This window comes from Babylonia areolata, chromosome 10 (genome assembly GCF_041734735.1).
Source record: "Babylonia areolata isolate BAREFJ2019XMU chromosome 10, ASM4173473v1, whole genome shotgun sequence".
Taxonomy (NCBI): domain Eukaryota; kingdom Metazoa; phylum Mollusca; class Gastropoda; order Neogastropoda; family Buccinidae; genus Babylonia; species Babylonia areolata.
In genome coordinates, this window is record NC_134885.1 from 23509288 (window position 1) to 23536099 (window position 26812).

The 26812-nt window shown below is 43.3% G+C and overlaps 1 protein-coding gene across 1 annotated transcript; it reads right to left on the reverse strand.

Moving 5' to 3' along the window:
• Nucleotides 1–59: 59 nt before the first annotated feature.
• Nucleotides 60–25902, reverse strand: LOC143286507 (uncharacterized). Its single transcript, XM_076594087.1, has 16 exons — nucleotides 25780–25902; nucleotides 24274–24325; nucleotides 22404–22514; nucleotides 21202–21333; nucleotides 19546–19677; nucleotides 19029–19089; nucleotides 15173–15282; nucleotides 12545–12667; nucleotides 11750–11902; nucleotides 10719–10853; nucleotides 8660–8782; nucleotides 7713–8068; nucleotides 4335–7212; nucleotides 3582–3665; nucleotides 3161–3348; nucleotides 60–968 (listed from the first exon to the last, which is right to left on the reverse strand). Exons 2-16 carry the CDS (start codon nucleotides 24278–24280, stop codon nucleotides 765–767), a joined length of 4797 nt encoding a protein of 1598 aa, XP_076450202.1. The 5' UTR covers nucleotides 24281–24325; nucleotides 25780–25902; the 3' UTR covers nucleotides 60–764.
• Nucleotides 25903–26812: the final 910 nt, after the last annotated feature.

The window sequence follows — 26812 nt, forward strand, 5'->3', positions numbered from 1 at the left end:
CATTCATAGAAAAAAACTAACTTAACAACAATCAAGTCTTTTCAACACTGATGGTTTTATTCTTAATAACCAAACCTGTACTGAGTAAGTTGTTTTTGAACAAACCATACAATCTCACTTGGCGAATTTCATTAAGGAATGCAGCAAATCAACATCAATGAAGGGAGTTAACAAATACACAGATTGACACGAAGTCACAAGGAAAACATAACCAATCCTAAACAGTCTGGAGAACAATGTACCTGAAACAAATGAATGCAATGCATGTAAAGAAAATTGAAATATTATACTGAGGAAAGTAACTGTTTTTCAAATGTGAATAAATCCATCAACAACCAACCAAAAATACAGTTTCTGGATATCAGTGCAACAGCAACAAATAATTTCATCTGTAGCATTACAATGATGGAGAAGGGTGCAATAACACAGTGGCTAGAGTGTGTTGCTCAGATTTCCTGATCAACGGGTGCTTTCACATGAGGCAGCTGCTTGTGGTGAATGATGTGTCCACACTCGATTTCTCTTATTGCAAAAAAGTTATTCTGATTCTGAATACTGCAAGTGCCTGTAACTTTTAAGACCTTGCTGATGCCAGGAAAGTCCTTTATGAAAGGAAACTGAACCTCTGCTGCAACAAAGAATACCCAACCAAACAAGTCATCTTTCAGAGCGAACAACTCACTTCATAAAGATGCATCTGGGAAGTCTGCTGCCTAAGCTTCCAATGCAATTATTTAAAACAATGACCACCAACCGAGTTAAGCTCAACAACAGATGGCACTCTTCCTTGTCTTGTTGTGCATTTTCCAGTGCTCCTTCAGTTCCTCCACGGTGCGGCCAGCTGAAAAGTGGCCATTGCGCAGAATGGCTGTCCAGTTGTGGCCAAACTTGGCCACAGCACGCCTCAGGCGTCGTTCTTCACACATGGACAGAAACCGACTGCCATCATGGTGGGCACTCTGCTGGGCCTGTTGACAGGACAGCACAACACAATTCATTGATTGTGGTGTTTCCTTTGCATGTACACACACACACACTCACACTAAAACACACACACACTCACACTATTGCTAAATGCAACTCCATTGCTACACACATGCACAACCACACTGAACACAGCGCAGCAACACTTGTGGTGGCCACCCTCCAATTTTGCTCAAAGCGTGGTTTTTACAGGCTACAGTTCAGTCTTCAGTGATTTTGTAACAGAATTCATTCACTGTGGCGTTTACCTTGTATGTATAAACACACACACACACACATGCACTAACACAACACACACGTGAATCACAATATCACATACATACACCACATTGGACCAGCGCAGCAACACTTGTGCTGGCCACCCTCCAATTCTGCTCAAAGCACATTTTTTACAGGCTACAGTACTGAACATACAGTGATCTACAGTGATCATAGTAAAACAGACAAGACTGTAGTTGCCATGAACACAGACCACACAGCATTTACTAAGTTATTATATATACATTCCATGCTGCAGTTACTATGTTTTCAAACCACTACTGCAGTTATGTACATACAGACCACAACTGCAGTTATTATGTATACAGACCACCACTGCAGTGATTGTGTATTCAGGCCACTACTGCAGTTATACATACAGACCATGACTGCAATTATACATACCACTACTGCAGTTATTTTATACACAGAGGCCACTATGCTGCAGTTACTATGTCTACAGACCACTAGTGCAGTTATTATATACATTCAGACAACTACTGCAGTTATTGTGCACATACAGACCACTACTGCAATTATGTACATAAAGACCACAACTGTAGTTATTATGTATACAGACCACTACTGCAGTTTTTATGTACACACATACCGCTACTGCAGTTATTATGTACATACAGACCACTACTGCAGTTTTTTTATTTATATACAGACCACTACTGCAGTTTTTATGTACATACAAACCACTACTGCAGTTATTATGTACATACAGACCACTACTGCAGTTGTTGTTTTTTATACAGACCACTACTGCAGTTTTTATGTGCATACAAACCACTACTGCAGTGATATATACAGACCACTATTGCAGTTATTATGTATACAGACCACACTATGCATGACAGTCGTGTGCAACTATGACCAAGGGAAAAGCAGATGATACAACTGTTATGCTATTTGGGTTAGAATTTGATTACAAAGGAGAGTGCCTTGCCCAAGTTACATCCCCACTCTATCAGCCATGAGGGCTTTAAGACAGTTGGCACTGGGATGGTTCCCAAAGGCCAACCAGCCCCCAAGGCTGCAGCACAAAGATCCAGTGCAATCTTGCCTCCAGGTTTGAGAGTCATATTCCTTTACAAAAGATGAAGCTACAGTAAATGAAAATTCCATTGCACTTTTGCAGTGGAGGAACCATGGACCATACAACTCTCCCTCCTTAAGCTTCAGTTAACTCACTCCAGACGAAGAGCCCTGATCGAGGTCCTACTGTTTACAACTGTTTCAAATGAAGAAGCCCAATCAGGGCTTTGGATAGTTTTTAATTTTTGGAATGGCACCTTATTTCCATAATGATGTCATACACTAAAAATATCTTACTTTACCTTTCCACTCTCCATGACAACCAATAAATGCTGAGTGTGTTGCTGTGCTTGCGAGCAGGAGAGTTATTTTCGCGGTGACTGGTTCACGTGAACAGTGCATGTCAATAATGGCGTCTGACCCAGTTTTTTCTCAGTCACAAGACAGACAACAGAATTAGATGAAGGGGTCCTATCATTACTACATAACGTTCTGAATTTAATCTGTTTTATAAACAAATTCTTGTGTGCTTTCCTGGATTCGTTTGCAAATCATAAGTGTGTGCAAATCTTGACAAAAAATATGCATACTTTCATCATCTCACCATATGACGGCATGAGAAGAAAAATTTAGAGTTCCCTCGTGCAAAAGAAAAGCTTTGCAGCAAGTTCATGCAAAGTTCTTGTGAAATTTGGGTCCATGAATCAAAGCAATGACAAAAAGTTTGATGCCAATTTTGTTCTTTCAGTGCTTGTGCAAACGTCTCATCAATTTTTCGGGTCTAAGGAATTTCACAATTACTGCCAAAATTGAAAACTGAAGAACTCGTTTTCCTTCACCCTCATCAGCTGACCTTGACCTTCAATTAATTCCTCACCTTGAACCAATGATGCCCTTTGCCTCGGATGTGGTCCATTTTTCTTGGTGGCTGCCTTCCCCAGGCTTGCTTCCGGATGTAATCTCTCTCCAGCTGGCGAATGCTGCGATGGGCTGGGCAAGTGCTGCCACAGGTTTCTATGGCAACATTGAACGTTCGGCTGGTCAGCTTTACTTGAGAACTGCACCCTGGAAACAATAAGAGTAGCACAACAGACATCATGCATGCTGAAACTGGTGGTTTTCGCCTGGAAATGAAACTGGTGGTTTTCCATAGACCATACATCACAGAACATGCATCACGCACACTGAAACTGATGGTTCTCACATGGACATTCTCACACTGGTGGATCTCACCTGTACACACACACACACACACACACACTGGAAGTCCTCACAGAAACTGAGTAGGTGGTCCTCACCTGGACAGACTTTACGGAAACTGCTGCCAGATAAAACAGATGTCCTTTGGGGCAACACCCCCTCGTTGGTGACATTGTACACTTCTGCACAATACAGAAAGTCTCTTTGAATTTCACACAACAAAAAAATCAATCTTCAAACGTTTGCACAACACAGAAAAGCTATGTTAGTATGTACCCGGTACATATTCAGAAGAGTATTTTCTGCACAACTTCTTTTTTTTATTTTATTAACTACCATCAATTTTCCATTCATCACAATCCTCTGGACACATAAAGCAAAACATTCCTTTTCAAACAGTTGCTAGATAACTAAGGCACTCCATTTTATATCTGTACTCAATGGATCAATGTTTCTCAATTTTGTGTGTGTTTGTATGCATGGATGTGTGTGTGCACACACACAGACAAAAGAATGCATTATATTACAGTGCACTGTATTTATTGTAATGTACTGCATCATATTTAACTTTTTTTTTTAAGTCCACATCAGTTGAACCACCTCCTATTCCACTGATAGTGCCAGCAAGAGTTAGGTTTCTATTTCATAAGGAAATTACAAAGGTGAATCTATTTTCTTTAAATATCTTTTGTTTTTGTTTTTAATAAACAGGCATCCTAATAGAGAGTCTGATAAAAAAAACAAAAACACCACTATGTTTTGTACCTTGTACAGCATGTTTAAGACCTGTCTTGGATAAAAAGTACAAAAAAACAACAACAAAAACACTGACAACACCGTCACATACTCACCAGACAGACAGCTGGAAGTTTCTGACAAAGAATCGCTGCCAGTATGAGAAAAGCTTTCCAAAGGCAGGCTGTGCAACACATGATACTCGCCACCCTCCCCATCACTGACCTCGCTGTCTGACACCACCTCACAGACAGAACTGTCCTCAGACAGCTGTGGTGACAGCATTGCTGATGTGTTCGTCGCTCCTGCCAGTGTCTCTGGCATGATGTCTTCAGCATCAGACCCTCCCTGGTCCTGTGGGAGTTGCCCTGCTGAGGCAGCTTCCTGCGAGGTCTGACATTCCTGAGGCACATGATGCCATGGGTCAGCAGCAGTTTTCAGCAACTGGCAGTCAAACTCTGAGGCTGCTGGGGACTGTGGAGCCACATAGGCAGTGTCCCTCATTGTTGACCTCAACCAGTCACTAGGGTTCGCTGAAGATGACTGACGTTGTCCTCCTCTGTGTGTCTCCACAGTCTGATCGGAAAGTACGGTGTGATGCGCATTTGTACTCTGTTTGAGGGCACTGCCCTCAGACAACGGTGTGCTACAAACGAGGTCTCCCCTCCCTGAGATCCCATTCTGACCCATAGGACCAGACACTGATGCATCTCCTCTCATCATCGTGTTCTTTGTGGCCACAGCCCTAGGACCAGTCTGCTGAAGGACAGGCGTTTTGTTTGGAGCTCTCCTCAGCCCTTTCCTGCCAACACTGTGCACTGATAAAGATGGGGATTTCTCCATGTCACCAGCATAATGTGATGGCCTTCCACTGGCCAAATCACTCCGCAGACCCTTCCTGATTCCTGCTAGGGAGGGTTTGGGGAAGGGAACCCTAAACACACCATCCTGCTGGTTTTGCATCAGTGGGTTTTCGGTCACAGCGGCTGGTGTTTGATCCGAAGTGTGTGTGGAGAGAACAAGGGCAGGCGCACAGTGGGAAGGGAAGGAGGCAGTGGACAGCACTTCATCACTTCTCTCCCTTGACTGGTTGGTCTCTGATGCCAATTCTTTGTCCTGACAGACTTCCGTGACAGTTTTCCCCACACAGATGTTGACAGACACATTTTCACCAAAGTCACATGGACTTCTCTTTTCATGATTGTGTACAGGCACATTCAGGGAGTTGCTGGTGACAAGACTATGTGCAGACACAGGTGCAGGCATACTGTGGCAGATGCCTGTGGTCTGTCCTGTGGACCGTACAGGTGTCATCTCACAGGTGTCGGTGATCAGTGGAGGAGATGCATCTGTGATCTGTGGAGGAGACAGATGGGCGTCCGGCTGACAGCCCCCTCCCGCTGTGCCAGCACCACCTGCTGTGACTGTACCCTCCCTGGGAGAGCAGTGGTTCTCTGTGTTACCTGTGATGGGCCTCTTCTCACCACCTGTGGTTGTGTCCCTGTCACCTGGACCGTTCCCTGCACTGCGCTGACTGCTATGGAGACCAGTCACACCCCTGTCTTGTTGTTGGTTCAGTGGTGTTTCTGCAGAGACCAGTCCACCTGCTTTCCCCTGAAGGGGCCTGAAGGAAGAGGGGACAGCTGGTTCAGACTGAAGGGACCGGAAAGAGGGAAGGACAGCCTGCTGCTGAGAGGAGACAGGCAGAGCCAGGTTGTGTGGAAAGGCAGGTGGGTGACGGGATGTAGTCTCTCCCCCATAGCAGTACTGAGGTGCCATGCCAAGTGCCACTGGTCCTGTCCCTCCCTCTGCCTGCACTAAGGGCCATGACCAGGACATGTGTGGGCCAGTGGACCCTGCAGCCAGCACACTGGGCACAGTAGATGGGGCTGGTGGCTGCTCTGCCCTACACAACAGGGTAGTGGGCATGCTCCCTGAACAGGCTGTGAGTGGTCCTCTGTTTTCTGCACCCACCGGTGCCCATGATGGTGGTGCTGGTGCAGGCAGCCATGTTCCCTGTGGAAAGGACTGTGGCATCTGCTCCACCATCACATGCAGTCCGCTGTGTGGGTGAGGGAACGGGTATCTCATCTGGTGTGTGCGTGGCTGTGTCCATGTGAATGGTGCAGCGGGAGGGTGGGAGGCATCAGGTAACTGATGCATGCTCTGTCCTTGAGTAAACAGTGGAGGAGCAGAGTGTGTGAGGCCGGTGGATGGCTGGACCTGTGACGACAGTGACACAGGTGCACTGCAGGTAAGTGATGGTGTGACTCCACACTGTGCGCTGTCCACACCACCTGAAGTGGCCTGGGGGTGATGCACAGGGAAGGGCAGAAGGCAGGTCACCACACCAGGTGGCTGGACAGCAGACATGGCAGACGGCGGGTCAGACAGGACTGGACGACTGTACGCACCAGGATAGGCAGTGCAGGCAGGTGCAGTGTACACAGCAGGTGACAAACTGACAGCTTCCCCAGGCGTGAGAGACTGGTGTGACAAATTCTGTGGCACTGAGAGCTGTGACAGACTGACAGGCACACCTGAGGCTTGCGGCACGGCAGGCGGGAGAGAAGTGACCAGGTGTGGACAGGACAACACCTGTAGCCGCCGGTCCTCAGCCAGCCATGCACACTGGTCACCACCCTCCTCCTCCCCACTCCTGGCAACACTTTGTGCAGACAGAGGCAGAGGCACTGCTGACTCCTGTGGAAGTCCCTCCGATGACAGGGGGGCAGGAAGTTGGTGTCTGGGGGCACTGCCGTCCAGGTAGGAACAGGTGGGGTGTAGGGCTGTGTTGGCTGGCAGTGGGGCATACACAGGATGTCTGGCAGCAGAACGGCTGCTGTGGATGTGATGGGTGGACGGCTGTATCATTACTTGACATCTGGCAGCACCACCAGTGCAGTCCTGAGACATAAACTGGTGAGTGGAGTTGGCAGACACAGGGTGTAGGGGTGGTGCAGTTTGCTGTCTTCCCCAGCTCACTGTCTGATCCTGGAACACAAACACTGCTCCACTTTCTCACCCTGAAGAATACAATCAGACATCAAGTGTGTTCATGTTCAAACAGGGTATGACATCAAGTGTGTTCATGTTTGAACAGGTGTGGCATCAAGTATGTTCATGTTCAAACAGGTATAGCATCAAGTGTGTTCATGTTTGAACAAGTGTGACATCAAGTGTGTTCATGTTCAAACAGGTGTGACATCAAGAGGGAGTTTAAGTATGACATGTGCATTTGAGAGTGAGAATAAAAGCATAGTGAGAGGAATGGTTAGAACAGAAGCAAATCCACCATATTATGTAACCTCTTCTTGAAAATACTGTTACATTTTCCCCAAAAATATGTTTGTACAGTTTAGGCATATCTGTACCTAATAATCATCTTTTATGGATCTTTATAAGAAGAATAAGTGCTGTTTTGCAGCAAAATTAGCAAAGAATATATGTTAATATGTTAAAAGAAAAACAACAAAGAAACAAAAATAACATACCTCTTCAATGATTTCTGCCGTAAGTGCACCCAGGTGTTGTCCAGGTGGGTGCACCCTGGCCCCACCATCACACTGGTACTGCTGCACTCCAGACTGGTCCACTCTCGTCCGTTCATACTGCCCTCCCCCGTCTGACGGCCCGTCCAGTGTGTCTTCTTCACAGAGGTCCACGACATTAACTTCACTGTCATCAACGCTACTGCCTTTCACCTGGTCTGTTGCACTGTTGGCATACCTGTCCTCTTCCAGTGTGTTCAGGTGGTGGGCCAGGCGGTCAATGCGCTGTACGGTTGTCATGGTTTCCTGTTGTCTGCCTGCATGGGTCGGTTCTTTATCGCCGGTCTCTTCTCGCTGATCTGTCACACAGATTAAATGCACACAACTCCTCATTAAGGATGACTGGGTGTCCCTTCATTACAGGATACTATTTCAAAAGGACAGACACCTTTCATAGCAGACTACTATATCAAAAGTACAGAATCCATTTATTACAGGATATTTATGTCAAGGACAGAACCACCTCACTAAAGGATATGAATGTGTCACAAGGACAGAACACCTTCAATAAAGGATATTTGAGTCAAATGGACATAATCCCTTCATTACAGGACAATGTCAAATGGACAGAACCCCTTCATTACAGGAAATTAATGTATAACAAGGGCTTTACCCCTACATTACAGGATATCTAGGTCACAAGGACAGAACCATTTCATAATAGGATAATTAATTTACAATGACAGAACCCTTCCATTACAGGATATTCATGTGTCACAGGACAGAGCCCTTTCATCACAGGATATTCATTTTACAACAACAGAACCCATTCATCACAGATGTTTAAGTCTCACAGGGACAGAACAACATTCCATGACATGTCAAAGGGACAGAATCGTTTTTTTTAACCCGAGGCCTGCCACCAAAGACATGGACAGCAGCTCACTGACCCAGGTGTTGCCAGGTGGTCAGCACGTACTTGATGGCTCTCACCAGCTCCTCATCCTCAGCATCTGTCAGCAGCTGCACCAGCAGGTTCTGGTAATGGTGCGTCAGTGGGGCCAACCTCCTGTCTGAACACACCCCCAGCACAGAACTATCAGCACCATGCAGCCAGACACAAATCAGTGGAGTGGCGGCCCAATCAGGGCTCCCACTGACGAAAATAAAGACTCCCTGAAATTTAAAAAGGGTCTGGGGGACATGCTTCCCCAGAAAATTTTGAAATTTACATTCAAAATGGTGCAATCTAATACAAATTGGAGCACATTTATCAATAGCACTTTACTGCCATAATCATAAATCTACAATTCACACAGAACACCTCAAGTCTTACATCTACAGGGATGAAAAAGGCATTGATACATATACCTTCAAAGTTTCAGTCGTGTCTCACAGTAACAACAGTAACAATATTTCCAGTTATCACAGTAATTCTGAACAAATATGACTTATTCAGTTCAGTTGCTTTTGCAGCTGCCACTTGCTGAAATTTTGTTTTTCGCTGAAAATGTTTTCTTTTTGCTGAATCTCATTTTTACTTTTCGCTGAAATCCATGAATTCACTGAGAAGTGGGATCCCTGCCTAATGGCAATGTGTCACATTGGAAGCACAGGATCAAATCCCAAAATCAACAGTATTTTTCTCTCTTCCTCCCATACATCTATATAATCACATAAAAAAATACTACGTTTTCCAGTTCAATAAGCAACAAAGCATGTGAAATGATCCATATATGCTACATTACACCTACTTTTCAAACAGGCAGCTCAAAATATAGACATAAAACAACTTTTCTTCCTTTGCATGGACTGGGTTCTGACAAATGTCTAAAGTCCAGAGGCAGAGTCTGCTGAGCTAACTAGGTATGATAAGTGGACGGTCTGTAGCTCAGAAATAACCTGGTCTGAGAGGTTAAAACATGTACACATGGTGCTGCTGGTTAGTTATTTTCAGCTTAGCCTGTACGCTGACCCAGGCCTGCCCAGAAAAGCTCCAGTGAAGGAGTACCTGCATATGCAGGGTGTGAGAGGAGGGTTGGACAGACAGGCAGACAGACAGGACAGCAGAGAAACAACACATGCAGGGGGTGAGGGAAGGGTCGGACAGACAGACAGACAGACAGACAGGACAGCAGAGAAATGGCATGTGCAGACTGTGAGGAGAGGATTGAACAGACAGACAGACAGACAGACAGGACAGCAGAGAAATTATATGTGCAGACTGTGAAGAGAGGACTGAACAGACAAACAGAGAGACAGGACAGCAAAGAAATGGCATGTGCAGACTGTGATGGGAGGGCTGGACAGAGAGACAGACAGATAGACAGGACAGCAGAGAAATGGTATGGCCAGGCAGTGATGGGACAGTTGAACAAACAGATAGACAGACAGACAGGACAGGACAGCAGAGAAACAGCATGTGCAAACTGTAAGGAGAGGACTGAACAGACAGACAGACAGGACAGCAGAGGAACAGCATGTGCAGGCTATAATTGGAGGGCTGGACTGACTGACAGACATGACAGCAGAGAAACTGCATGTTCTGACTGTAATGGAAGGGTTGGACAGACAGAAGACAGACAAGACAGCAGATCAACAGCATGTGCAGGCTCTGATGGAAGTGTTGGACAGACAGACAGGACAGCTGATCAACAGCATGTGCAGACTCTGATGGAAGGGTTAGACAGACAGACAGACAAGACAGCAGAGAAACGGCATGTGCAGACTGTGATGAATGGGACAGACAGACAGGACAGCAAAGAAACGGCATGTTCTGACTGTAACTGTAGGGTTGGAGTGACAGACAGGACAGCAGAGAAACAGCATGTTCTGAATGTAATTATAGGGTTGGAGTGACAGACAGAACAGCAGAGAAACAGCATACGCAGCCTGTAATGGGAGGGTTGGACAGCGGTCACCAACACAGACACAAAAGACAAAAACATTGGCTGGACAGTGGTCACTGACACAGACACAACAGACAAAGGCCAGGCTAGACAGACTGACCAGCATATTCCAAGGCCTGTCCCAGCGTCAGCATCAACTGCAGCAGGTGGTGGGGGGACAGGTGCTGGGGACAGCTCAGCCACGTCATCAAAGTCTCCACCCCTCCCTCGGCCACAAAGTGCTCTGCATTCTCCTCTGTGCGGGCACACACACAAACACACACACACACACACATATACACACTTATGAGTATGCACACAAATGTGCATACACACACTGCAACTAGTGTAAACCAACAATTTCTCACAATCCCATGATTTCTCTCACTTTGAGAGAAATCGTGGGATTGTGAGAAAGTGTTGTCATTCCATTTCCACATTTTCTCACAGCTGTACCCCACAAACGTTTTCTTGCAATTAAGAGAAAACATGGGAGGGGAACAACCACACTTTCTTGCAATCCCACGATTTCTCTCAGATGATACAGACACAACAGATATGACACACTGACACAGTCACTGATAAAGACACAAAATATATGACACACTGACATGGTCAATGATAAAAACACAACATGTATCACACAACAGATATGACACACTGACACGGTCACTGATAAAGACGTAACAGATCAAACACACTGACGGTGGTCACTGATGAAGACACAATAGACATGATACACTGATATGGTCACAGATACAGACACAACAGACATGATAAACTGACACAGTCACTGAAAGAACAGATATGACACACTGACGGTGGTCACTGACACTGACACAACAGATATGACATGCTGACATGTCACTGACATTGGCATAACAGATATGACACACTGACATGTCACTGACATAACAGATATGACACATTGACATGGTCACTGATACAGACACAACAGACATGAGACACTGACATGGTCACTGAAACAACAGATATGACACACTGACATGGTCACTGATACAGACACAACAGACATGACACACTGACATAGTCACTGAAACAACATACATGACACACTGACATGGTCACAGATACAGACATGACACACTGACACAGTCACTGACACAAATACAGCAGATACAACACACTAACGGTGGTCACTGATGCAGGCATTGATGACGCTGATGACGCCGGGAACCAGGGACGGCAGAGGCAGGTCGCTGTTCATCTCTTTCCCACAGCGTGACATTAGCTGAAGGAGAGTGTCCAGCCCCCCGCATGTTTTCATCCGCTTCTGGTTGAAGGCTGAGTGTTCACAGAGCGCGTGTTGACATAAAAATTAATCAAGAACACTCATGAACAAACATGAACACACACACACACGCACATATACACACCTCTGTACAACAAGTACACAGTTTTCACAGCACACACACACACACACACACACAAAGACACACACACACAAACCTCTCTATGACATATGAGACAAGTACAGAGTTCTCACAGCAAACATCAAACAACAGCAAGCACACACGCACGCGCACACACACACACACACACACACACACACACATACATACACAAAAGAACATGCACACACATTCTATCAAACAATTTCAGAGAGCACACAACACACAACACACACACACACACACCTCTATGCCACGAGTACACAATTCTCAAAGCAAATATAAAACAGGACACATACATGCACACACCACACCACATACACCAAACACACATACACACACACTTACATCACACATACACTTACACAATTCTCAAAGCAAATATAAAACAGGACACATACATGCACAAACCACACCACATACACCAAACACACATACACACACACTTACATCACACACACACTTACACCACACGCACACACACACACACACACACACTGAGAAGCCCAAAGAGACAGAGGCACAAGACTCATACTGTTTCCTGCAATGGTGAGTCCAGTGAAGGCCAGCAGAGAGCCAGACAGGTGGCGCCACTCATTCTCCACAACCACTTGGAAACACAGCGGCAGAATGGTGCAGCACAGTCTCTGGTTCACTTCTGCACAACACACAACACTGACCATGGGACCACACTCCCTGTAGTCCTACACTTCAGCATACAACCGTGTGACTACGCTCCCTACGATGATCCTTGACTGAGCTATTTTTGTGCAACATAATATTATCTTGTTTGCCAATTGTGTCACCCCTTCCTCACACATGCACACGTTGCCCAGTTGTTGTTTTTAGGCCTATCCACATCTGTCTATGATTCCAACCTTCTGTTTTGAAATTCAACTTAACCATATTTGCTGCCATCCTTCTAGACTGCTATGAATATTTCCAAATAAATATTCTGTATCTGGCTAAATTTCACATTCAAAATTCCAACTCCCAAATTACCATTACATTTCAAAATTAACTAAAAACACCTCCCACACCCCCATTTCACTTACATTCAAATCAGTCTGAATGAACTTCATCTATTAACATGCTGCAGAAATTCTCCACTTAGTAGACCATGCTAATGAAGCAGATGACAATATATAAATTAGCTATTATTCTATGGTGATTTGACAGGAGTTAAATACTGGGAGTTAGCATTTGTTAGTCATATATTTGGTGCACATTAACTTATGTGCCACTGATTGTTGATAGTATGCTAAATGAAGCTTGTTTTACATCTTTACATAGATCTCTTTGAGAAGAGAGTGTACGGCTAGACATTGTGTGTCAGGATGGAGAAAGGTTATCTGTGGAATTGTTTACTTGTCCAGACAACATAATGATGTTTCTGTTACATCAGCGTAATTATGTCTAGCATATGTTTTGGAATTGATTTAACCTGGGTTTTAATATTGTGTTGTGTGTTCCAGGTGTGCTGTTTAAAGTTAGAGAAATAAACACCTCAATTCATCTTTCTAAAAGACCCTGCTGTGATACGAGGAGAGAGTGGATTGTACACCTATCCTCTGCCTGTTATCATACTCTACCTCTTCACCTTCTACACCTACCCGTACAACCCCTATCCCCACCACTACCCCCCTTTAACAAAATAAATTAACAGATAAAATAAAGCGAGTTTATAAAGACAGGTCCTGCACTTTCACATCACCTATGTACATCACGATATGCACAATCAGTTCAAGCAAACTCAAGCTGTACTGGGCAGTAAGAACTGTTTCTACACAGCCAGCCTTGCCATACCTGTAATAACTAGGTACAAATGTAGCTATTGTGCTAGTATAAAAATGTCATCTTTTCATGTTCTGTAGTTCCAAAACTAACTGGCTGCCAAGTCCAACGGATAAATTCTGACCAATCCCCTTCTTTTGACAGTAAATGTATTCCAGCCGCAAAACAGTCTGGGCATCCTACATGGCTGCCTACATGGCAGGGTTAATAAACAAAATAGTTATTCAAGTAAAATGGTACATGTCTGCATGAGTGTGTATGCGTCCGTGACTGAAACCTGATTACATGACATAAACAAATGATGAGCACCCAATGGCAGCTGTCAGTCAGCTCTACCCTGGTAGGCAGCCTGTTGTGCAAATGACTCCATGTTTGTAAAGCACTTAGAGTTGATCTCTGACAGGATAGGCACTATATAAGTATCATTCATATCATCCCCTTCATGCTAGCAATACCTTTCCCAGATTCTGTGATAGACACTTTCCTTCCGCCTAGAGTATTTAAATCTCAACTTCAGAAATTTTAAAATGTAACTAAAAGAAAAAATTACTGTCTGTGTATGTATTGTCTGAATGGTAGTACAAAAATATGAAAGTACCAATGTGAGCAAGATGGGTTGACCTAGTTTAGTTACAGTTCTGTTTGTCCAGGGGAAAGAGGTTAACTTGTGTGGAGCATCAGAAACTTTTTGTTTTTAATTACAAAACCTGAAGCATTGTTTTAGAGGTTTGAGTGCACTGTCAATATGCAAATATCATCCCTGTACACATAAATACTATTCTCACATACTCACACACATACAAAAGCACACTAACACACACAAATTCACATCCATAAATGCACAAGGGTATGTGCACATGCACTATCCTTTTTTCTAATACCACAAAATGTTTGTCAAATGGAAGTACAAAGAAACAAACACACACACACACTTTCTCTCTCTCTCAAGGGTATGTACACATACTATATCCTCTTTTAATATCACAATGTGTTTTATCAAAAGGAAGAACAAAAAAAGAAACACACTCACACACACTCTCTTTCACACACATGCCCACACGCAAGCATGCATGCAAATGCATAAGCACACACACACACACACACACACACACACACACACACACACACACACACACACACACACAGCACACACACTTCCCCCCACAAACACACACACACACTACACACACGCAGATATGCACCCTCACAAACAAACCACACACAAACACACACACACACACACACACACATGCATGCATGAAGACATATGCGTGCACAAACACAGAGGCGCACACACACACACACAGAGACTCAAACATACACACACACACACACCACACACACACACCACACACACAAACACAGGTACCATTCTGAGGGTTGTTGACACACATGCTGAGGGCGGTGACTACGGACAGACAGAGGTCCACGTCCTCCTGCCCCAAGCCTGTGCTGTGATGCCTTCTGTCTGCACACTGTCTGCACACCACAGCAACACCCTGTTACTGCACACCCCATCCACAGCTTTCAGAGATGCCAACCCCTGTCAAGTGTTTGGAGGAACAATCAGGAAATTTGGTAGGAACATTTTGAATTTGGTTGGAACACTAAGACTTCAAGCCACATCAGCAACCATACATTTTATGTACAAGGCATACAAACACTTGGGACTTACCAGCAGTATGGTGTAACTGCTTTGACTGAGCTGACTGGTCCACTCAATTCTGTTTCAATGTTAACATGCACGTGATTAGCAGAGCATCACCATGTAAGATCAAGGTTAGTAGTGACTGCCCTGACCTCGTGATCAATAGGTCTAGAGTGTCTGTGTAATGTTATGACAGGAAAGCATGTGATCATGCTATATAGTCAAAAATGAACTCATCGTAACAATTTTGACTTTGGCGTAACGTTGGAACAAACTGAATCCAGCATAAAAAAAATATGGCGAAATCATAACAGTTGGCACCTCTGAGCTTTTGTTGCACACTGTCTGCACACCATTGCCAACACCCCCTGTTACTGTACACCCTATCCACAGCTTTTGTCACATACTCTCTGCACACCACAGCAAACACCCCTTGTTACTGTACACCCTATTCACAGCTTTTGTCGCATACTGTCTGCACACCACAGCCAACACCCCCTGTTACTGTACATCCTATTCACAGCTTTTGTTGCAGACTGTCTGCACACCAAAGCAAACACCCCCTGTTACTGTACACCCTATCCACAGCTTTAGTCACACACTGTCTGCAAACCACAGCCAACACCCTCTGTTACTGTACACCATGTTCACAGCTTTTGTCACACACTGCACACCACAGCCAACAATCCCTGTTACTGTACACCCCATCCACAGCTTTTGTTGCACACTGTCTGCACACCACAGCCAACACCCCCTGTTACTGTACACCCCATCCACAGCTTTTGTTGCACACTGTCTGCACACCACAGCCAACACCCCCTGTTACTGTACACCCCATCCACAGCTTTTGTTGCACACTGTCTGCACACCACAGCCAACACCCCCTGTTACTATACACCCCATCCACAGCTTTTGTTGCACACTGCACACCACAGCCAACACCCCCTGTTAATGTACACCCCATCCACAGCTTTTGTCACACACTGCACACCACAGCCAACACCCCCTGTTACTGTGCACCCCATCCACAGCTTTTGTTGCACACTGTCTGCACACCACAGCCAACACCCCCTGTTACTGTACACCCCATCCACAGCTTTTGTTGCACACTGTCTGCACACCACAGCCAACACCCCCTGTTACTGTACACCCCATCCACAGCTTTTGTTGCACACTGTCTGCACACCACAGCCAACACCCCCTGTTACTGTACACCCCATCCACAGCTTTTGTTGCACACTGTCTGCACACCACAGCCAACACCCCCTGTTACTGTGCACCCCATCCACAGCTTTTGTTGCACACTGTCTGCACACCGCAGCCAACACCGCCTGTTACTGTACACCCCATCCACAGCTTTTGTTGCACACTGTCTATACACCACAGCCAACAGCCCCCTCTTACAGTATACCCATGCCTTTCCATGCTCTTGTGCCTTCAGTCCATTCCTCTGTTTTTACTCTATGTCATCCATGCCTTTCTGTGTTACTGTACGGAATTTACACTTCCTCAGTTTTATTTTAAACCTACTTCAAAGTTCAACGCACAGCTTATCTCACTTTAATCTTGCATCACTTGAGCTCATTGCATAACTTAGTCCTTTGACCTCAATACACACTTGAACCCTTTCAGTGCCAAGCATATTTCATGCTCAGTGACAACTATTTGCCATAGGTTGATCTGGTCCTGGAGGGTAATAATTCAGGAAAAATTCTAGCATGCAAACTACTCAAAGTTAGTACATATAACCTATACTTTTCTCAACAGAAAACAAACACACTATCCAATTAGGAACCGTTATTTTTTCTGGATGGAAAACACACTATCCAATTATAACAAGTTCACATGAATTTAATGATTCTGTGATAGGAAAATTCCCAAAATGATGCTGAGAGAAATTTCCGTCTTGGAGCATTTTTTTGCACACCGGAAGTGTGAAGTGGTTAAATACCTAAACATACAACTCAGTTACTTTTGTCAGGTGGCAGCTTGTCATGTCAATTCAATCAGCAATTTATTTCACCTCAACATAGCCTCAAAACAGCTCAAGTCGTATCACCTTAGTCAAGCTTTATAACCTCAACACACAGTTCATCACCTCAATATGCAATGTATCTCAACCCAACACACAGTCTGTCACATCCTGCACAACCTATTTAATCACAGAGTGCTTTCAATGTTGACTTGAAAGAAATATGAATCAAGAAACATGACTGAAAAAAAAACCCACCTAACACAAGTATTAAGTATGTAACAAATGAAACACTTTTTCTCTGACACATGAGAAATCAAAACTGAAAATACAATTAAACAGCCACAAAGAAACATGTGCTGGAACAAGCTCAGCAATATGTACATTTGTACAAATACTACTGCTTCTAGGATCATGACTCTCAAACTGGCAGCAAGATTGCACTTGCACTCAGTGCTGCAGCCTAAGGGGCTATTTGGCATTTAGGAACCATCTCAACACCAACCGTCCTAAAGCCCGCTTGGCCAAAAGAGCAGGAATGCAACTTGGGCAAGACACTCTCCACCTTAATCAAACTTTAGCCCAGATAGTCAGGACATCAGCTGCCTCCACTGCTGTTCTGATGGTCACAGTCGGACATAACTATCAGACACTGCTACTACTACTTGTATCACTACAGTTACTACTGTGAAGTCAGGTGCAAGACAGGACAGCAGGTGGTACTACAGTTACTACAGTGAAGTCAGGTACAAGAGAGGACAGCAGGTGGTACTACAATTACTACTGTGAAGTCAGGCACAAGAGACGACAGCAGGTGGTACTACAGTTACTACTGTGAAGTCAGGTACAAGAGACGACAGCAGGTGGTACTACAGTTACTACAGTGAAGTCAGGTACAAGAGACGACAGCAAGTGGTACTACAGTTACTACAGTGAAGTCAGGTACAAGAGACGACAGCAGGTGGTACTACAGTTACTACTGTGAAGTCAGGTACAATAGACGACAGCAGGTGGTACTACAGTTACTACTGTGAAGTCAGGTACAAGAGACGACAGCAGGTGGTACTGCAGTTACTACTGTGAAGTCAGGTACAAGAGAGGTCAGCAGGTGGTACTGCAGTTACTACTGCGAAGTCAGGTACAAGAGAAGACAGCAGGTGGTACTACAGTTACTAATGTGAAGTCAGGTACAAGAGAAGATAGCAGGTGGTACTACAGTTACTACTGTGAAGTCAGGTACAAGAGAAGATAGCAGGTGGTACTACAGTTACTACTGTGAAGTCAGGTACAAGAGAAGACAACAAGTGGTACTACAGTTACTATCGTGAAGTCAGGTACAAGAGACGACAGCAAGTGGTACTACAGTTACTACTGTGAAGTCAGGTACAAGAGAAGACAGCAAGTGGTACTACAGTTACTACTGTGAAGTCAGGTACAAAAGACGACAGCAGGTGGTACTACAGTTGCTACTGTGAAGTCAGGCACAAGAAGAGATAGCAAGTGGTACTACAGTTACTATCGTGAAGTCAGGTACAAGAGAGGACAGCAGGTGGTCTGTGGTGTCAGGTTACTGGAGGAAGGTGAGACAGGCAGGTGACACTGTACCTGAAAATGCTGAGGAGGTCAGCCAGCACACCACACTCCTTGGCCAGCTTCTGCCCCACACCTGTCAATCAGTTCAATGCACTTCAGCCTGGTGAAGAGCCCAGGTCACTCAACAGGGATATTTCAGGGCAAAATAGATAGATAATAATAATAATATAAAAAATTTGATTTTCTTAACCCATTTGGAAGAATACTGACCATCTGTGTGTAAGTTAAACAAAATGGCATATAATTTACAAGACTATTTTTCTCTGTTGCCCTGCATCAACCCTCCACTCCACCCCACTTCACACACAAATGTCCCCCACCACTCCCACCTGAACACATGCCCACACACACAAACATGCACATTCCTCCCCCCACCCACCCTCCGGCCCCCCTACCCCCACACATCCACCCCTCCCTACACAAGCACTTACATGCCCACATACACACACACACACACATACAAGTCCACACACACACCCACTCACATATACACACACAACTGTTACGTGCAGGGTGACATGTTACGTACTGTTGCTGGCCACAAGGTTGATGATGAGAAAGACAGCCGCCTGAAGCCACTTCCTGTCCCCAGTGTTCTCTGACAACACTTTGTGCAGATACTCAAACATCTCCCTCTTTGTCAGTGTGTTCTGACAAAACACTGAAACACAGTGCACTCAATGCACAGTCACATTCAATATATTAGGTTAAAGCTTGAAGGTCCCATAGCCTTTTATGGCTATAGGGGCAGTGAATTCATATCCACTGTAGAGCTTGGAATAGGAAGGTGGAGGCCAATCGTCTCATTCCACCATTTCAACCTTCCCAAACCTAAGTCAGGTAGCCATTTACAACTGGGTGGAGTGAGGAATATCAGAGTAAAAGGACACAACAACATGCCAAAATGGGACCTCGGACTATAATAAGTGGTGAACACTGGATCACAAGTCCAAGATCTAACCGGTTCTGCCATGGTGCTTCCTATATATCAGGTACAGACAATATGTTCAGAACAGCACATGAATGTATCACATTAAGACATCTCAAAGAGCACAGACCACATATACACACACACACACACAAATTCATCAAGTACGACATATTACTGGTCCAGCAACACAAACAGCAGGTGGAAGGTGGCAGAATGGTTATGACGCCCATCTGCCAATACAGTGTCCGTTGAAGTCTGGGTTCGATTCCGCTCTCACCCTTTCTCCAAAGCTTCCCTGGAAAAATCAAACTGAGCATCTAGTCATTCAAATAAACCAAAGTCCTGTGAGCAGCATGCACTTGGCACACTGAAAAAGAACCCACAGCAACAAAAAAAGTTGTCCTCTGGCAAAATTAAATTGAAGAAATTCCCTCCAATAGGTACATAAAAATACATGCACTCAAGGCCTGACTTGCCCATTGGGTTATGCTGCTGAGAAAATGAAACTGAAACTTAAACAAGCACAACAAAAAGAGAACAACTGATGGTGTCAATCAGTCAAAGGTGGGATCAATTTATATCAATTTGGAATCTATCATTGGGAAAAGGACTGAGAGGAAGAAAATAGAAATATCAATTTAAGCAAGGAAGAATTACGATTACCCTTTATAAGAAAAAGACACAATGGTTTGAAATATGAAGGTGTAGTGAATGGACAGTAAAACCAGTACGGAGAAGAATACACCTTTTTACAGATGATCCAATGACAACTTTTTTCATGCTGAATCATATAATTTTTCTCTCTTTTTTTGGGGGGGTTTGTTTGTTTTTGTTTTTTTGTTTTTAAGAAGACAAAAGGTTTTACCAGGTCACTGATTTAGAGATTAGGTATGACCAAGTGTCTACTCTAATCAACTGATTTAGAGATTAGGTATGACCAACTGTCTACTCTAATCAATCTAATCAACTGATTTAGAATTTGAGATTAGATATGACTAAGTGTCTAATCAGTAATGTTTTCAACCCTCAGGTGCCACTGACAGTTGGCTTGGCAGAAAAGCAACATGAACTGAATCATGATGTGCTGTAAGCCACATTGTGTTGTGGATGATGTTCCTGACAAGAGTACCAAGAATAACTACCATTTAAATGGCAGTCAGACACAAAGACACATAGTGACATACACACATGAACGTGTGCATACAAACACATGTGCACACATACACACATGAATTCACTGGCAAAGCAGATTACCATCATTCTCTACAGCACAAGCCAGACAGAAGACAGCAGCCTGCAGAACATAGTCAGGGAGATCATCAGCAGACAGTAGTTTGCGGACAAGATGCAAACCTCCCACTCTGCGAAAATACTCCTTGGAGTCCCCTGCACACACACACACATAGTGATACACATGCATGCACACACACACACACACAAACAAGCAATAGCTCAAAACAGCAGCACTGCATGTAGGACAGTCCACCTTGCGGACCCTGCAATCACATTCACAATCTTTAATACCTTAGTGTGCATGCATGAACACACTAACACATGCCAGCCATCTGCATAACAACAATGTGCATTTGTCAACACAGAGTGCCTAGAGAGTCTCCAGCACACACACACACACACACACACAAAAACACACAAATAAAAAAAATAATATCAATATATTCATAGTGTTTTGAGGCATCTAAGAGCACTTCAGAATAGCACATACAAGTTTTCTTCACAAAGTTTTACTCACAAGAACATTTACGTACCTCAGAAAGGAGTTTTGGGGCTAGAAATGTGTTTTGGAGATAGGAACTTTTATCAGTAAGATGGGTTAAAAAAATAAAGGAGATAATTATGTACTTATCTCCAAAACTCCCAAATCTGAGTTACAATGTTTCTGAATTACAATGACGTCTGCAGCAGTGGATTGTTCATTGCAGCCATTGTTCCACATCACCAGTGAACAAGTGCACCAAACCATCAAGCTGCAAAGTGGACCCTATGAATATCTGCTGATATCATTTAAGAAAAGAAAACTACGCTGGTATGGCCACGTAACAAGATCCAATGGCCTTGCTAAAATAATCTTCCATGGAAGTGTTGAGGTTCAGAGACAGAGGGGGAAAACAGAAAAAATGATGGACTGACAACAAAGCAGAATGGACAGGAAAACCATTTGCAGAGACCCAGGCTTTGACACACAACTGACAGACCTGGAGGAATTTGATGAACAGTTCTTCTTTGTGGTGCCCCAAGAGCTGAGGGACAGAAGAAGAAGCCATTCTTCAAGCTCTACAGTGTGAAAACCACTTGGGGCAAATTTACTGTCTAAACATAACATAAAACAAGGCAGCAATCAGTGCTAGTCTATCAATGAATGCCATATTGATATCACACACACACACACACACACACACACACACACAGAGATACACAAGCTGCAGATATTATTTTACCATCAGAATTGAACACCGAAGCCAAAGCCTGCAAATTCCTCTTTACTGCCTGGAAATCTGTGGTCTGGCACTTGAGGCATTCCAGCAAAATGTCCACATCTGTTTCTGTCTCTGTCAACACAATGCAGCAAATACAGCGTACACTTCTGTCAGTTTATCAACATGTTGCAGGATAATGTCTATGTAAACACACTGTATATAATGAATTGTACCAATAACATATAAAGAATCAGTAGAAGTGGTAGCGGTAGTATCAGCAACAACAACAGTAGTTGTAGTAGTAGTCACAGTGGTATCAATAGCAGCTTTCAAATATCTTTGAAACTCTTCTCAATACTTGTTGAGGGGACTTACACTGAATGCTGCAAGAAATGCACATATACACCTAGTCACTGTGGCGAAGTGGTTAGCATTGTTTAATGATAGCTGGGAGGGTGCGGGTTCAATTCTCAGTGTCGGTAGGTTTTCATGGCCCACGGCCGGCTCCTAACCAGAGTTAAGTGTGCTATGGGCTTAAATGGAATGACTGGGACCACACAGTTAAGTATCATCCACTTTACAGATGCCTCTACGGGTGTGTTCTTCAAATTTCCTGACCAAGACTGAAAGTGTCTGTATTTCTTGGGCCTGGTTAATGCCAGGATATCATTATGAAAGGGAGCATGGAGTACAGTATTGTCGTGTAGTCCCAAACTATCATATTTCTTACATTCTGAGTGTCCTATACTTTAACAATTTCATGAAAAACTTCATTCTAATGTTGTACTATCTATTGCCACATGCCAACTTTCCTCGTATTTTTGTGGGAACATTTAACCGATTTGATTGATTGATTTACTTGATTTCTTGTATTTGCGATGTCGCTTTCCTTTAAGAGCAGAATATCATATGTGTACCCCCACCCCTCCTGAAAAAACACACAAACAAAACCACAAAAACTACAAATTTTCATTTTTCCCCTCTGTCTCAATTTCTGTCTGCCTCTTCCTCTCTCCCTCCCTCATTCTCTAACCCACTTGTGACAACAATTCTATTATATCAATGGAATCATGCTTCCACTGGAAAATGTACTTTCTTCCTTCAGCCTGTTGCTATACATGTGTATATTTACCAGTATATTTGTGCATTATTATTCACTGTACTTTGTTATTTGCATACACATTATACCCTTTCTATGCAACACACACACACCCACACCCACACCCACACAAATATATATATATACATATATATATATATATATATATATATATATATATATATATATATATATATATATATATATACATACATATAGATGAATAGATATATAGATAGATGTCGATATATAGATACAGATATATAGATTGATATATATGCAATCTTGTCTCCTTGTTTGGGAGTCACAGTCCTTCATACAAGAAAAGACTAAGCTGTAAATGACTTCCCATTGCAATGGAGAAAACATTGATATATATATATATATTTCTATTACTCAATTACTCATGCCCCCCTTCATCCCTCTCTCTCTCTCTCTGTTTCACTTTCTCTCCCTCACTTTATCATTCTTGTCACCTCCCAACATTTTTCTTACATTCTGTGTGTATGCTTCTTTTTAATATAAATTATATACCCATTATGTTTATGCCTTTGTCATTAATGTTGGGTAGAGTATACCCTATATACAGCAGGGGCTGGATGTATAAAGCACATCAGAGCATATCTATCTATTATTGTCAGGAATAATTTGGTCTTCTTTCTCTCGCCTGTGTGTGCATGCATGTGAATATGTATGTGCATGAACATAATGTGTGTGTGTGCGTGTGTGTGTGTGTGTGTGACGGGAGAAGTTATCTCTCAAACAGCTTGAAGCACAAAGCTGGGCCCTCACCATCCATGGATTGCACTGTTCACTCCAGGTACCACATCAGTTTCAGGACAACCTACAGAACAAATCAACACAGGGACAATGACTCAGAGAAGCATACTGACTGCCTTAATTGTTGTGTATGTGTGTGTGTGTGGGGAGGGGGGGGGGGGGAGGGGGGGGGGTATGTGTGTGCTATGGCAGAAATTTATATGAATGCACTAACTGCACTATGTACAGAATGTCTTCATAAATAGAATTCTATTTCTTGTAAGCCCATGACATTCACATGCTACATTTCAAGTCAGATGTCTGTGAATATATTTATATGCATGCCTTAGTAGTATGTGACTATTTACTTGAATATGTTTACTTCACTGTGCTTTTTTTAATTTTTTTTTTTTTTACTGTGATGTAGGTATAATATGATTACATCTTAGATGCATATGTGATAATTAAATCAAGTATATTATTGGTAAAGTACATTATATTTTTGTATTTTGTTATCTTATATGCATTTCATTAACTCCCCTTTATGTATATGTATGCATGTCTTAGTTATTATCATTACTAAATTGAACACTTTATTGGCAAATGTGTGCACTGCATTTGCATTCTATGATTTCATATATAATTTGTTTACTTCCCTTTAATTTCTGTTTTATACAGTCTGGATCACTGGGTATAGCATGACATGGGTTATAACCTTTGTTGTGTTGGGCATACTCATAAATGGGTGTTCTTGTTGGAATGTGTAAGCATGGTCAAACTGTGCTGTTCTGTCAATGTATATGTCACCTTTTCGTCAGCAAATATATGAACAATTTCTCCTTCAAAGATAAATATTCCTGTATCGTGCATCTTCTTTCACATAACTCAATTACTGGTGGGTTTCCAGTAAACATGTGAAATATTGGGTGTAAGTGGTGACAGGTATGGAGCACTGGAGGGGGAGGGGGATGCGGGGAGTGGGGAGGCGGGTGGAATAGTACTGGGGGAGGGTTTCTGTGGATAAATGGCACTGATCTAAAATATATACATATCAGTGGGTAAATGGGCATGGAGGCAAGAGTGGGTAGGCAGAGCTAATAATAGTGTTTTATCAAGATTTGACGCCTTCTATCAATGAGGACGATGTTATGAACTCGATGAACTGTTTCATAAGTTCGAGTTCCAACAATATTCTCTTACGATGCTGTTAGATCTAATATAACAGATTCTTGAATCTGGGACCGCCCCCATCCCTTCCTGATCCTATTGTCCATTTAAAAAAAAATGTTCTTACTGACTCAATCACATTACGTTACTCACACAAAGAACGTTTTCCTCCCACATGTCCATCAAATCTTGTCTCGCTTGTTGAAAGTTGTTTCACTTTCGTTTATTATACTCGAGACTGATATAGCACCTGTAACATGAACCAGCCGACTTCCACTGGACGCGCGAATATTAAGATAGTAAGAAAGAAAAAACATAATCAATGAAAATAATTCAAGAGAATGGAATGAGAAAGAATTTCTACCCACTTACATACGGAAACCAAACTGGTGATGAAGTTCTTATTGCCCGTGTATACAACTGGAAGTTTCAGTTCGCATGACTTCGGTGGGCTCAATGAATCTAAATGTCGGCTGCTCTGCTCACGCATGCTCGCGCGATCAGCAGGAACTTGAAGATAATTCTTGTCAGAATTACTTCGAAGGGAGAATACCCTAAATGTTATGCAGTTCGAGTCCGCGTTATTTCAATAATTGTGTGCGTGCATGCGTCCGGGCGCGCGCCGTGTGTGTTTGGGTGCAACGGATAAGGGGGAGAATGGTGGTGGTTGTTTTTTTTCTTTGTAATTTTTAGGCTGTACTGTTGTGAAATTTTCGTTTGCTTTTACTGTTCTTTGAGGAACCAATCTACCCAAACTATTTCGGGAGGCTATTTATCAATTTTCGGAAGTTGCACATGATAGAAACTTGCTCCTCAGTTTAATTCTGTACAGTAAGGGAAATTGTTTGTTGTCCTCGCTTCTAAGATCGCTAGTACAAACAAGCCAAGCACAGAACTTCCCTTGAGCCACTGTTGAAGACCCCTGGAATGTTTTTCTTTCTTTTTTTTTTTTAGTAATTTCCTTTCACAAAACCATTACGTTTTCACTCCTGTTTTTTTCCTCCCCAATCTTAAAGATAATTTACTTGTAATATCTGAGACTTGCAAGCACTGGTGCATGACTTACAAAGAAAAAACAACTTAATGAACAAGTACATTGGGAAAGTTGGCTGGAAGGGATGCTGGGGCAGTCTAGAAAATAAGTTTATTCTTTTCAAGAATGTGTGAGTTATTACATTCCCAAACATAAACAATACAAAGGGGTTTAGTCTTATGTATTTTAAAGAAAAAGACCCAAACTGGCTCACTGACAGGATCAAATGCAGACAGCTCCAAATCGCGCCGATCTCCTCTACAGAAATGAGCTTCTGTGTTTTGACTACAATCAAAGAGGTGGCCATTTTGACTGTTGGGACTCATTAGACTTGCAATTTATGGTTGCCAACTGAATGTGCCTTGTTAAAAA